Here is a 14,796-nt window from a genome sequence, read left to right as displayed (position 1 = left end):
TTTACAGAACAAAGATTTTTTTGAAGAAAAATTTGAGAATTAAAATTTTTCTAACATTAGCATTGGTGTTTTCTTTAAACAAAGTCTTCGTTCTCGAAATCATCCCCCTTATTAATACCCTGTAACCACTGCATTTTTTGTAATTCTTAATCTTTCAAAAAAATTCGTATTTTTAATTTAAAGAAGGAATTTTTTTTCCATTTCCAAAAGCATAATTTTTTTGGTGTTCTCAATATTCCGCAATTTTTTTCTGTAAGGTTGCACTGCTTTAACTAATTTTTTAGTTTTTCCTCCGTTACTTCCTTGTATTTTTTCTAATTTTTAAACAGCTCTTCAACTGCACAGAGAAAAAACGAAACAATAATTTAAAGTGTGCAGAACAAACTCCAAAAAAAAGTGAAGATATAAAAGTAGCCAAAAATACTTGGTCAGGTCAGGTCAGGTCAGGTCAGGTCTGAAATGAGAGAATAATTTTAAGTGCTGCAAAACAAATCGGTGGATAGCTAGTGGACAAAGGAAATTAAAGAGGAAGTAAAGAAAAAAAATATAAAAATACTTAAGTCAGGTCAGGTCAGGTCACTCAAACGGAAAAACTATACAATGTATAAAAATAAAACAAATGATGACAGAAGAAATAAATGCTAAAAAAAATTTGGATACAAGATAAAGGAACTAAAAGATTTTTGATTTTTACTAGGTTTTGACAAAGATAGAAATAAAATGGTGTAGAGGAAGAAAAAAAGTGACAGAATAATATAATTTTTTGGTGTTCTCAATATCCCGCATTTTTTTCTGTAAGGTGGTACTGCTTTAACTAATTTTTTAGTTCTTCCTCCGTTATTTTCTTGTATTTTTTTATTTTTAAATAGTTCTTCAACTGCGCAATCCAAATTTCTGCTTTCAAATGGTTTTAGATAAGTTATTTTTCTGCCTTTGTTTTTCAAATTGTCGAATTATTATTAGTTATTATTAATAATTAGTTTATTTAGTTTTTTATTAATTCTTAAACAAACTAAACAATCTTCCTTACATCATATTTTAAACGCTGCAATTTTCAGATAATTCTTTCAAAAAAAGACTTTTCATGCATTTGTATTAATCAAAGAGATCTTTAGGTAACGATGTCAACCACATATATGTAAATTGTGAAAAAAGACTGCTAAAAGCTAAGAAAACTGAAGATACTAAATAAATGAAAGTGTGGATGCTATATTTTTTTTATTTTTTTTATTTATTGAATTTCTCTTTTTTCTTTTCAGGTATCTGATCTTGTATCCCCTCTATTCTTTGCCATTTTTTTCTTTTTTTCTTTTGATTTACCCTTTTCTCTGAATCCCCTTCTTTATTGTCCACCTTTTTTATTTTCTGTTGATATCGGAGCTTCTTCTCACTGCTCTCGGATTTCAATTTTTTTGTTCTCATTTTTTCGTTTTTATTTTTCTGTTTTTATATTTGTAAGAAAAAAACAGTTTTTGAAAGGTTTTGTAATTTTAAATAATTAAAAAATAATTAGGGGATTATAACCAACAATACGTAAGGCTTACTGATTTTTTTAATTATGAAACATTATTTATTTTTAAAAATTATTTATCTTACACCTAACTTATTTCGAAAGCATTATTTAAATTAACATTATTTACTAGTGGATTCGCAAGAGCCATAATTTTTTTCGACAATGTCTTTCAAGACTTGCCAAATTTTTTGGTGCTAAAAATTATCAAGTTGGTGGATTTACCTAAAGTGGAAAAGAGCCTAAGACAATACCTAACATTCTCAGTACTTCTTCAGTACCTGACATTTTTTTCAATTATCATGTCCTCATCAGCAAAAAAAAAATAATTGAAAAAAATTATTTATTTTTAAGTTATTTACATTATAAACAAATTGTAAGTTAATGTTAACTGTATGTTGTCATTTGATTGGTTTGCCGCATAAATGCGAATAACCCTGTATAACTGTGTCAATTTAAAGTGTCCTTGATTTTTGACTGTATTTGGTTGAGTTTCCCGAAGACGTCCCGTCTCAGCTCAGCAGAAATTTCCCTGTCCACCCTTCGTTCGGTTATTAGAAGTTTAGCCAACCATCAAGATTCAAGCAACGTCGTGCCGGACTGTTAGCCCAAACAGTTACGTTCAATTTGCAGGGTTGGGGCTAGTTTGGGCCGTTCTCACCTCCGGCCTTTGCATTCGTCCGGTCAGCAGTTGCAAACTGTCGTTTATCTTTGTAATAATTGAGCGATGGCTAATATCGTCTTAGATCCGTCTCTGTCCGTTTAAATTTGAATAGAAGTGGGTTTAGTAGTCAAGAAGCGTCCGTCCAGTGCTGGCCAATCAATGGACGGGTGTCCGTAACGAGGACCGCCGCAGGAGCCGCCTCCGTTGAATAATAATGCCCGAAATTCCGCCAAAAATCCATTTAAAACGTAAACGTAACGAAGCGACTTGACAACTTTTACGATTGCGACACGAATTTCCACTTATTCACCCTTGAAAAAATCAAAAAGCACCTCGCGAAATAATGAGTCGGGATGTTGTCGCTTCTTATGCAAATTCTTCCGAAAGAATAAAATCTAATGACGAAAAAGTGCCGCTTTAACAAGGAAAAATCAGCGACCTTCACTCCCTTGATGAGAAATCCTTTTGTCCCGCCTCACAAAACTAACAATAGACGAAACGAAGACAAAGCAACTAACTCTTGATAAATTACTCGCGCCTCAAAATCATGCGTGGTGCTGATGAAAGAAACGTGAATTTACGATAATGCCTCGAAAAATTCGCATAAAAGCATTCTTGGCACCGGATCGGTGTATTCCTGGCGCCATGATTTTTCCAAATCTCATCGAAACCCGTGCAATCTTCGACAAGGGGTGGCGACGTTTCGTCAATTCGCGTCACGTCCCCAAGTCCAGACCGTTTACGCTAGAAGCAACGTTATTACATCTCGTGTCTCTCTCTCACTTTCGCTTATTTTTGCTAGTCAAGTGCAATGAATGTAATTAGCTTCGAAAAGGGGTGTCAAGTTGAAAAATTTGCCTTAAGGAAGGTAGACGCTTAATTAATTAATTCGGGTGGCAAAACACGGGTTTAGCATTACACAAAGCGGAAATCAGGTGAGGGAGCTCGATTTAACCAAAACCTTTTGGTTTCAAGGGCTCTGAGTGGCTATTAAACTTGACAAACGAATTGAGAGTGACAGCATGCCACCTGACACTTTAGGTTTCATTTTCAGCACTCTCGCGCCGATATGGTGAGTGCATTTAATAACGTTCGGTCTGTTCGTGACAACAACTGCTGTTCTACAGCGAGGGCACACGGTTTTTTAACACAGCCTCAAGTTCTTTCGTTCAAAAAATGTGCTATTTGCAAGCCACGAAGACACTCTTTAATGGGTTTTCAGCCATTTTTCTGCTCCTTTTTTGAATAAAACTCTGGGATTACCTAGTTGTGGGTAATCGGAACTGTTTGGAATTATTAATACCTATTACGTTTGGGATTATTTGTAAATTACTGGAAGTAATTACTGTAATTACGGGAAGTAAAGAAAAAAAAATGGCAAAAATGTACTTGGTCTGGTCAGGTCAAGTCAGGTCATGTTAGGTCAGAAATAAAAAAATAATTTTAAGTGCTGCAGAACAAACCGGTAGACAGCTGGTGGAGAAAGAAAATCAAAAAAGAAGTAAAGAAAAAAGTTCCAAAATACTTGGTTAGGTCAGGTCAGGTCAGGTCAAGTCAGGTCAGGTCAGTTCAGTTCAGGTCAGGTCAGGTCAGGTCAGGTCAGGTCAGGTCAGAAATGAATAATTTCAATAATTTTAAATGCAGAAAAAAATGACAGAGAAAGTAAATAAAAAAATTGGCAAAAATTCTTGGTCAGGTCAGGTCAGATTAGGTCAGGTCAGAAAAGTCCTGTCAGAAAAGAAACAATAATTTTAAGTGCTGCAAAAAAACTCCAAGAGAAAGTAAAGAAAAAAAAGTTGCAAAAATACTCAGTCAGGTCAGGTCAGGTCACTCAAACTATGCAAGGTATAAAAATGAAGCCAATGATGACACAAGAAAAAAATGCTAAAAAATGTGATACAAGAAAAATGAACCAAAAGATCTCCTGATTTTTACAGGGTTTTGACAAAGATAGAAATGAAATGGTTTAGAGGAAGAAAAAAAAGTGACTGAAGCTATAAATGAATGAACAGAGGTGGAAAAAATTGACATAACAGAAGAAGAGTTGAGTGAAACCATTTTAAAAAACAAAAAATTTAAAATCCTTAGCTATGATAAAATGAAATGATTAAGAAAATGGTCAAGAATAAAACGTTGATTTTTTTTGGACAATAGGAATTAACGTGGAGTTACGGAAATTACTTTGGAATTTTGAAAATTAAATTGAAATTATGAGAATTAATTTTAAATTACAAGAGTTAGATTAAAATTATAGGAATTAATGTTGACTTATAATGTATGGGTTATGGAATTTACTGAAATTCTTCTTATAGTGATTGAAATTAGAGTTTTTAGAAGTACGTTCAGTTTTTTAAAACCATTGGAATTATCCAATTATCCAAAAAACTGAACGTACTTCTAAAAACTCTACATTAATAAATATGTAGAATTAGAGGAATTATTTTTAAATTACTATGAATATTTGGATTTACTGGAATTTCTGTGAAACTTTTTGATCTTGGAATCAGTTGACCAAATTATAGGAAATCACTGGAAAACAAAAATTTGAAAACAGCACAGGAAATAATTTGGTTCAAAGAAAAAAAGAAGATAAATGACAGAATGTAAAAAAGAAGAAAGAGAAGCCGAGAAAGTTTAAAATAACGGAAATTAATATAGAATTATTATAGATTAGTGGAACTACTAAACTTTATTTTAGAATTATTTTTAATTATCCTTAAATTTTAGATAAGTATGATCATTAGATTTATTGGTATTCAGGTGGATTTTTTTGGAATTATTGGAATTTTTCTAAAACATTTATGGACGTGTAAATATTTGGAATAAGGTACTTATAAATTAGTGGAATTTTTTTGGAATAATGGAGTTTTGTGGATTTTTTTGGACTGGAATCAGTTGTAGACATTGTTTTCGGCCCCCTTTCATTTTGTGATCTCTTCCCCCAAATTGGCCGTAGCCGCGCCTTGTAATTCACTTGAACTTAAACAAATTGAGCCGTTCTTAGTTCACCCCCATTGTTCAAAATCCCTTTTCGTCTCAAAAAATTGTATGAAATGAGCCAAAATCGTCGCATAAAGCAGACAATGCCGGAATCAGTTCATTTATTTTAATTACACAAAAAGCCCGGAAGCTTAACAGATTAAATATAAATTCCAACTGATGCCACGAATGCAATAAAATATCCGCCCGAATTATGGAAATAGACGTTAATAACTCGATCGGAGCAATAATATTGAGCGAGCGGTGAATGGTTATTAGAGGGATTGCATTAAAATTATTTCACGGTAATTTCATGACAGATTTACAAAAGCTTTGTCCAAACCGATCATTTTTGCCGACCGAATCAATTATCATTTTATTTAGTTGTGCAAATTAAACAATAGAGTCTCCGGCGCGTTAATTAAATTGAAACGAACGCAATCAAGTAATTGGCATCTGAGCTAAGTGATTGATAGGCGGCAACATTGCAACTTGCCGCTCTTTGGGGGATTTGAAGTTTTGAGGCGCCCTTCAAGGTGTTGATCAAAACGGCCATCATTTCGTAATTTGTCATATTAAGAGTGATAGAAAACAGGGGAAAAGTATCAATCGGAATGGCTTCTTGAGGCGGGGCTGAATATTTCAGGACCATCTGTTCGTATGCCGGTACAATGCCAGTGTTTGGGGATGTTGGCATTGTTGCACTCTGACGGAAAAAACGGGCTGGGTGGTCGGGCTTTACACAAATGCAAGGGGAGATTCCATTTTTTAGAGGTGAAAAGTGCACGGGAAACAATGTTCGAGAGAGAATTTAATCTTATCTTATTTTTGCTCCGCTGTGTCTGGATTTAGCCACTTACAAGCACTATCATTGTCGCGATGCCGCGCTCATTAATCTACATTTCAGTGCAATTTGTAGCCGCAATTGTATCGCTGCCTAAATTAGCTGCAGGTGCTGCCTAATTCACACAAGATCGCCAATTAAAAACCTCGAAAAATTCTCAAGTTAATTGCTTTGACCCGCTTATAAATCGTCATAAATTAATTGTTGAGAGAGGAAATGAAACGGTTTCGATCCGAGTCAAAATTAATAAAGTCGCCTCTTCATTTATCAAATTATCGCGTGATTTTAATTTTATTCATCGCCATCACAGACTGGAAGTTTCACTCGCTTTAGACACACGCGTCTCCTGTCAACGCTTCCATTAGAATTTCTCTTAATTCGGGCCAATAATACGTAATCTTGTTAACGGGCCTATAAATCAGCGCTTCTGCGACCAGATGTTGAATTCCAGGCAGAAAATCAAAATATCGTATCCGAAAAATGTAAAATTTTTAACAGCGAAACCGTGTACTGTGATAAATCAAGCGCATGATCAATAAATTTAAGGTAAACGCAGAACGGCCCAATTTGCATAATAAATATTGACGGCGGCCAGGTAGGGACAATAAATTGCGGTCAAGCTGATGGATATTTATTTTTCTTTAATTCGCTTCAGAAAACCGCATTTATTTATTTCACTCGACGAGGTAATGAATGCATGCTAAAGGGCTGTTTTAACTAGGAATTAATAGATAAGATCGGGTCATTAGCCAAGCTCATTCATTAATTCTATTCGATAATGCTCCAAGCATAAAGTGCACGAAAGAAAATTAATAAGGACGATAATTATGAAAAATTGTTTAATGGACCCACATGGCCAATAAATACTTCAACTATTATTCGGTCTTGGTGCAGCTGCTGTTTGTGTGTTTAGTTTCAATTATCGGTATTCGCAACTTTTGCTTTATTCAGCATTGATAGATAGATGCAAAGCAGGGAGGATTCACTTAATCGAAGCTGGGACAAAAGCCCGGGAGTTCTCCCAATAGCTGGCGTGACGACTAACACATTCACTAAGTAAAGAAATACTATTAATTTCACTACCTTGTGGAGGAAAACCGGAATAGATTTTCTCGCAAACATTGGAAAATTCAAACTATAAAAAATCGAATCTATTGACTTTTTTATACTTTTAACAACTCAAAAGTGTTGCAAAGGCATAAAACAGGCCAAGAAACTTTGTTGGGGGGAGTATTAAAAAAATATTTTTTTCATTTTTGTGAAGGTAAATCACTTGACCAGTAAAATTTTATGCAAAAAAAATCAAAATTGTAAATCTTGCGAAAAGTTGGTATAATACAGAAAATGAGCCGCTGAATTCACTGGAACAAACCGTTTTGCTCTACGACTTTTAGTTTTTGAGTTATGAATTTTTTTGTTGAATTAAATTTTCCACTATAATGGCTTATAAGCAAAATTATTTTTCTTATTTTCTCAATTACGGCTAAACTATTCCAAAAAGTAGAACTATTTTGAACGAAACCTATGCAAAATGATCCGGGGAATCGATTGGCATCGAGAAAATTGCCGAATTCCCAATAGTTTTTTAGTTATAATTTTTTTAAAATTTTACCAATTGTTGCATTTAGCAGCAATTTGCTCGAAAACTATTAGTCGGAGAACAATAATCTTTTTTGAAAAAAATAGATAATCTAAAGAGCTTTCCAACGATAGTACACTTCATGGGGTTATCTCTAATAGTTCCGGAGCTATTGCTCGAGAAATGTTCCGGGTACCCAAAACCGACAAAAACTGCGACGAAAATTGAAAAAATCAAACATCAAAAAATCGATCATTTGGACTTTTTGTGGACTTTTAACAACTTAGTGGGTTGCTAAGACATGTAGAAGTCCATAAAAATTTGCTGGAGCTAGTTTAAAAAAAATTTTTTTTTACCTCTGTGAAGGTGAGTCTTGTATTAGTCAGGAAATTTGAGCAAAAAAATTGAAAATTTTAAATTGTGTGAAAAATTAGTATAATAGAGAATAAAAGCCGCTGAATCCAATGGAACAAACCGCACTGCTCTACGACTTTTAGTTTTCGAGTTATGAATTTTTTTAATGAATAAAATTTTTCACTATGACAAATGGCTACCCTAAATTTAGGCAAAAAATTTTAAATTTTTAATTCTTGTGAAAAATTGATATAATATGTAAAATGAGCCGTAGAATTCAATCGAACAAACCGCAATGCTCTACGACTTTTCGTTTTTTTTTTATAAATTTTTTTAGTGAAAAACTTTGATCGCCTTTGTAGCCGGAACCGTTGCCCGGAGCGGCTCCGGGTTTGGTCGAAAAAATAGACAAAATTAAGCGCTATCCGATGGTTTTTTGTTCGTTGCTCTAAGTCTTACAGTTTCCGAGAAAAATGCAAAAAAAAGGTTTCCATTTTCACATTTTTTCAATTTTCAATCGCCAATTACGGCGAAACTATTAAAGATATCGAGAAACGAGAAAATAGAGTACAACCGGAATAAAAAACTCTACAAAATGGCATAGAACCCAAGGCGATATCTCGCAAAAAAATTTTCAATTTTCAAACGCCGATTACGGCCAAACTAAAAGAGCTAGAAGAAAACGGTTTGTTCGATCGTAAAGAGCACATCAAAATCTATAAGATAGAATAGGTTTCATTTGATTTTGAGACACTTTAAAAATTGACCGATTTTAAGGGGGGGGTGTTAACTTTTTTTTAATTTTTTTTATTTTCTCATTTACGGCTAAACTATCCTAAAAAGTGGAACTGTTTTAATCCATACGTATGCAAAATGATCCGGGGAATCGATTGGCATCGATAAAATTGCCAAATTCCCAATGGTTTTTTAGTTATAAATTTTTTAAAATTTTACCAATTTTTGCATTTAGCAGCAATTTGCTCGAAAACTATTAGTCGGAGAACAATAATTTTTTTTGAGAAAAATAGATAATTTAAAGAGCTTTCCAACGATAATACACTCCATGGGGCTGTCTCTAATAGTTCCGAAACTATTGCTCGAGAAATGTTCCGGGTACCCAAAACCGACAAAAACTGCGATAAAAATTGAAAAAATCAAACATCAAAAAATTGAACATATGGACTTTTTGTGGACTTTTAACAACTTTAGTGGGTTGTTAAGACATATAGAAGTCCATAAAAATTTGCTGGAGTGAGTTTAAAAAAAAAATTTTTTTTCATCTCTTTGAAGGGAAGTAGTGTATTACTCAGGAAATTTGAGCAAAAAAATTGAAAATTTTAAATCTCGTGAAAAGTTGGTAGAATACAGAAAATGAACCGCTGAATCCAATGGAACAAACCGCACTGCTCTACGACTTTTAGTTTTCGAGTTATGAATTTTTTTAATGAATAAAATTTTTCACTATGACAAATGGCTACCCTAAATTTAGGCAAAAAATTTTAAATTTTTAATTCTTGTGAAAAATTGATATAATATGTAAAATGAGCCGTAGAATTCAATCGAACAAACCGCAATGCTCTACGACTTTTCGTTTTTTTTTTATAAATTTTTTTAGTGAAAAACTTTGATCGCCTTTGTAGCCGGAACCGTTGCCCGGAGCGGCTCCGGGTTTGGTCGAAAAAATAGACAAAATTAAGCGCTATCCGATGGTTTTTTGTTCGTTGCTCTAAGTCTTACAGTTTCCGAGAAAAATGCAAAAAAAGGTTTCCATTTTCACATTTTTTCAATTTTCAATCGCCAATTACGGCGAAACTATTAAAGATATCGAGAAACGAGAAAATAGAGTACAACCGGAATAAAAAACTCTACAAAATGGCATAGAACCCAAGGCGATATCTCGCAAAAAAATTTTCAATTTTCAAACGCCGATTACGGCCAAACTAAAAGAGCTAGAAGAAAACGGTTTGTTCGATCGTAAAGAGCACATCAAAATCTATAAGATAGAATAGGTTTCATTTGATTTTGAGACACTTTAAAAATTGACCGATTTTAAGGGGGGGGTGTTAACTTTTTTTTAATTTTTTTTATTTTCTCATTTACGGCTAAACTATCCTAAAAAGTGGAACTGTTTTAATCCATACGTATGCAAAATGATCCGGGGAATCGATTGGCATCGATAAAATTGCCAAATTCCCAATGGTTTTTTAGTTATAAATTTTTTAAAATTTTACCAATTTTTGCATTTAGCAGCAATTTGCTCGAAAACTATTAGTCGGAGAACAATAATTTTTTTTGAGAAAAATAGATAATTTAAAGAGCTTTCCAACGATAATACACTCCATGGGGCTGTCTCTAATAGTTCCGAAACTATTGCTCGAGAAATGTTCCGGGTACCCAAAACCGACAAAAACTGCGATAAAAATTGAAAAAATCAAACATCAAAAAATTGAACATATGGACTTTTTGTGGACTTTTAACAACTTTAGTGGGTTGTTAAGACATATAGAAGTCCATAAAAATTTGCTGGAGTGAGTTTAAAAAAAAAATTTTTTTTCATCTCTTTGAAGGGAAGTAGTGTATTACTCAGGAAATTTGAGCAAAAAAATTGAAAATTTTAAATCTCGTGAAAAGTTGGTAGAATACAGAAAATGAACCGCTGAATCCAATGCAACAAACCGCAGTGCTCTACGACTTTTAGTTTTCAAGTTATGAATTTTTTTAATGATTAAAATTTTTCACTATGACAAATGGCTACCCTAAATTTAGGCAAAAAATTTTAAATTTTTAATTCTTGTGAAAAATTGATATAGTATGTAAAATAAGCCGTAGAATTCAGTGGAACAAACCGTTTAAAAATAAATACAGTTTATTTGATATTTTAGTAGCCAATTAAACAAAATGGCTACAAAAATGCAGCCATCTTGTTAATTTTTGTGCCTAGACAGTAAAAGCGGCACTTTTGCGTTGTTTACTTGCAGCGAAACCAAACCACTCCTTTCCCACAATTTGCGGAAAAGCTCGTACATCACTCGCCACTTAAAAAATGATGATTTATTCAACAGATGAAGCATCTGTGAAGCAACTTTTTCACCACATAAACAAATAATTACGTCAGTTATCGAAAAAACTAATTGAAAAATCCGGCATTGTGCTGATTCCACCCCGTGCTGGCAGTTGGTGGTGGAGTTAAAGGTAAGCCGCGCAGAGAGGGGATGAAGATGTTTTCGGGGGTGGTTGTACTCGACTACGTGTGAGTGCGCCGTCAGTCCGCCGCCGGCGTCAGAGGCACCAGGACGCCGCTTTTCCACTCCACAAACAATCATTAAACAATCTAGCACAAAACCGCGTGTGACAATAAAATGTGACAAAAACGACTCAATTAAAAGTGCTCGGACGTTTATTTTTAATCCCGTGTTTAATTAAACTCGAAATGAGACTGTGTGGGACTTGCGTGCTGCGTGATGCTTAATCTAATCGAAAAACACTGTGATTAGTTGTTAACATAAATGTTTGCGGTTGCCGGAATGATTTTCGGACGATTTCTGGCCGGGGCGCTGCTTTTAACGCAAGCTGGAGGTTAGTTCACTCATTTTTTTAATCAAATTGGATTTTGTTCTAATTAAAGGACGGACAGCCGACTTAATTAAATTTATGATGCTTTGTGTTGCAAAAATTCAGCTTTGATGCGCGCATTCTGCCCCAAGAAAGCGCCCGTAATTACGCCAAAAGTTAAGCCGATTATTCTAGTTCTAGTGCTAGTATTGATAACCCGACATGCGTTGGCAGCTAAGCCAGGCTTAATCCCCAGAATTACCGAAATAATTGGCTACATCCAGTCGAAAAGTCAAGTGTTAGCTGTACTATTATCAACAATTATTGTTGTTTATCACACTGATTTATTGTTTTCACCTTTATGACTCGTGTATCTTTATGTGTCCATAAATCGGAGCAAAAAGGTCGTTTCCATCTATTTCTAGAGGCTTTCTATTAGCAAACGCTAAAGGATTGTTTATACTTGATTTAATGAGTTCACGTAAAATGATGTTGTTTCAGCGGTATTTTAGGCATTTTGTGTCGGCACAAAAAATCGTCTTAAAGCACTTACCAAAAAAATCAAATATTGGTTTTGACAGATATCACTTTATTAATTTTGAGGAAGCAAAACAACTGTCAGAGCCCCTTCATGTTTTGATTTTTTCCAGCTGCGTTCTCTAAAATTAGCCGAATTTATAATTGTCATCCCTTCGCATGTAAAACTGTCGCAAATAGAAACAAATAGTTCGGGTCCATTAAGGCCCTGATTTACATTCAGCCATTCGATGAGTGAAGCACAACAGCAGAGATGTGACGCAAAAATCCGTTGATTTATCGCCTTCTAAGTTATATTTCATGGTGTCAACGCGTCTGGTTGTTTTTTTAATTCGTATTTATGTTTTAATCTCGCGTGAAAAATTAGAAAAATTTATTTGAGGAACTCGGACATGTTTGGATTCGCGACAAAGATTTGATTTACACCTTTTTTTTTAACGGCGATTAAATGTTTTTTTTTTTCGTTTCTAAAAGTAGGTAAACGACATGCGATTTTTTAAAGAAAATTAATAGAAAAATGTATAAGTATACAGGGTGTTTCACATAATTTCACGAGGCCTGCGCCTGTAAAATGCCACCAACAATACATATTCCAATACGAACTCGATTACAAATTTTGAAAAATTGGATAGTCTTCTCTAGTTTGTTCACCCCTTCGAAAATTATAACGTTTTTAGTTATTTAGTGATTAAAATAAATAGATTAGAATCATATTCATGCCTCCTCTTGATAATTATTTTTGTATCTAGTGTTTGGTGACTTTTGTATATTTGGGTGCGAACATTAGGCGCAAGCCTCGTAAAGTTACGTGAAACACCCTGTGTATAAAAAAGGCTTACTATGTTAGAATAGTTTAGTCATTTTTTTAGTAACTAAATGAGAATAGTATTCAAATAAACACTAGCTACTTTCGTTTAATCATAAATTAACCAAATATTTTTTCAAGTTTTGGAACAAATTTGATATTCTCTTGTTAATGTGAACAATTTACATAAATTTTTAATCCAAGGAGTGCTTGATTTTTGGTTTAATTTTAATATAATCGTATCTGACCCGTTTTTTTTAATTTTAAAATAAATTGGATTGTGTTTAATTCGTGTTAGTGTGTTACTTTCGCCTGAAAAAAATTATTTGGGGAACTCGGACAATATTTGGATTTGTGACAAAGTGAAACGTGGATACGCTGCCGCCAGGAGTGCGTTCAAACAGTTAATTGGGAAAACAAAGGAGTAAATATTTCCGGGCTGCGGTCGCGCTTAAGATTTGCGAGCTTTGACGTGGTTTCAGCAAGATTAAATATTATTTGCGGAATAACGGCTTTTTCAGCTCATTCGGGGGAAACAAGTAGTAAAGTTCTAGTCGATTTTTGCGATTTTGGACCGTGTTTTGCCAAAAAAATTACAGTGATCAAAAAATTTGGTGAATTTACTCTAGTAAAGCTCTATGACTTTTTTATGCCTTTGCAAGCCCCCCAAGTTCTTAAAAGTGCAACAAAAAATTCAATTGCTTCCATTTTTTTATGTTTGATTATTCCAATTTTTTTTTATTTTTTGGTACGGAACATTTATCGAGCAATAACTCCGGTACTATTGGAGATAACCCTATGAAGTGTATTATCGTTAGAAAGCTCTTTCAATTATCAATTTTTCTCAAAAAAGATTATTGTTCTTCGACTAATAGTTTTCGAGAAAATTGCAAATAAATGCAAAAATAGGTATAATTTAAAAAATTCATAACTAAAAAACCTTTGGGAATTTGGCAATTTTCTCAACGCCAATCGATTCCCTGGATCATTTTGCATAGGGAAAGATGAAAATAATTCCACTTTTTCGAATAGTTTAGCCGTAATTCAAAAAATAAAAAATAATAATGATCAAGGCAAATACCTTCATAAATACAAAAAAAAAATTTTTAAACTCACTCTAGCAAAGTTTTATGGACTTTTATATGTCTTAACAAGCCACTAGGGTTGTTAAAAGTTCAAAAAAATGCATTTGTTCGATTTTTTGATGTTTGATTTTTCCAATTTTTGTTGCGATTTTGGTCGATTTCGGGTACCCGAAACATTTATCGAGCAATAACTCTGGAACTATTACAGATAACCCTATGAAGTTTATTATCGTTGGAAAGCTCTGTAAATTATCTATTTTTTTCAAAAAAGATTATTGTTCTCCGACTAATAGTTTTCGAGAAAACTGCAAATAAAGGCAAAAATAGGTAAAATTTAAAAAATTCATAACTAAAAAACTATTGGGAATTTAGCAACTTTTTCGACGCCAGTCGATTCCCCAGGTCATTTTACATAGATTAGGATTAAAATAGTTCCATTTCTTCAAATACTTTTGCGGTAATTGAGAAAATAAAAAAATTGAAAAAGTCAGCAAATTCCACTACGCCTTTAAAATCGTCCAAAACTGTACTTAATGATTCTAAAGTTTACCCACAACGAGATTTTGCAAAATAATTAAGTTTCTGACTGGAAAATACCTGCAGAAATTATGCCACAAAATTTAGAAATTTTTCAAGAATCGATTGACCGACTTTGATATTGATCTCGGTCCTGGTAGTAGTATTATATCATTTCAAAAAAAATCTGGTTCGAACTAGCGACTGAACGTTTTTGCGCAAAACTAATATCTATGTTCCGGACCATTAAAAAAGGAACAAACCTGGCTCAGGTAGAGCCAACAGTCTGACAATGGCACACATCAAAGAATAAACGTTGGAGAAATAGAACGAACGCATCCCTTATTTTTAATAAAGCCTCTCTGAAAACA

At 33.6% G+C, this 14,796-nt stretch overlaps 1 protein-coding gene across 2 annotated transcripts in view; it reads left to right on the top strand.

The window, feature by feature from the left end:
- The first annotated feature begins 11,105 nt into the window (after positions 1–11,105).
- Positions 11,106–14,796, top strand: part of robo3 (roundabout 3) — a 54,986-nt gene continuing 51,295 nt past the window's right edge. For both annotated transcript variants that reach the window (XR_010334586.1, XM_008199151.3), the window contains exon 1: positions 11,106–11,506. Coding sequence is in view for 1 of the 2 variants with exons in the window: in XM_008199151.3 (XP_008197373.1) it covers positions 11,437–11,506 (70 nt within the window). In the remaining variant the exon portion in view is untranslated. The remainder of the gene's footprint in view (positions 11,507–14,796) is intronic.

This window comes from Tribolium castaneum, chromosome 6 (genome assembly GCF_031307605.1).
Source record: "Tribolium castaneum strain GA2 chromosome 6, icTriCast1.1, whole genome shotgun sequence".
In the NCBI taxonomy this organism is placed as follows: Eukaryota; Metazoa; Arthropoda; class Insecta; order Coleoptera; family Tenebrionidae; genus Tribolium; species Tribolium castaneum.
The sequence above is the reverse complement of the archived record's forward strand: the minus strand, read 5'-3'. Positions and strand labels throughout refer to the sequence as shown.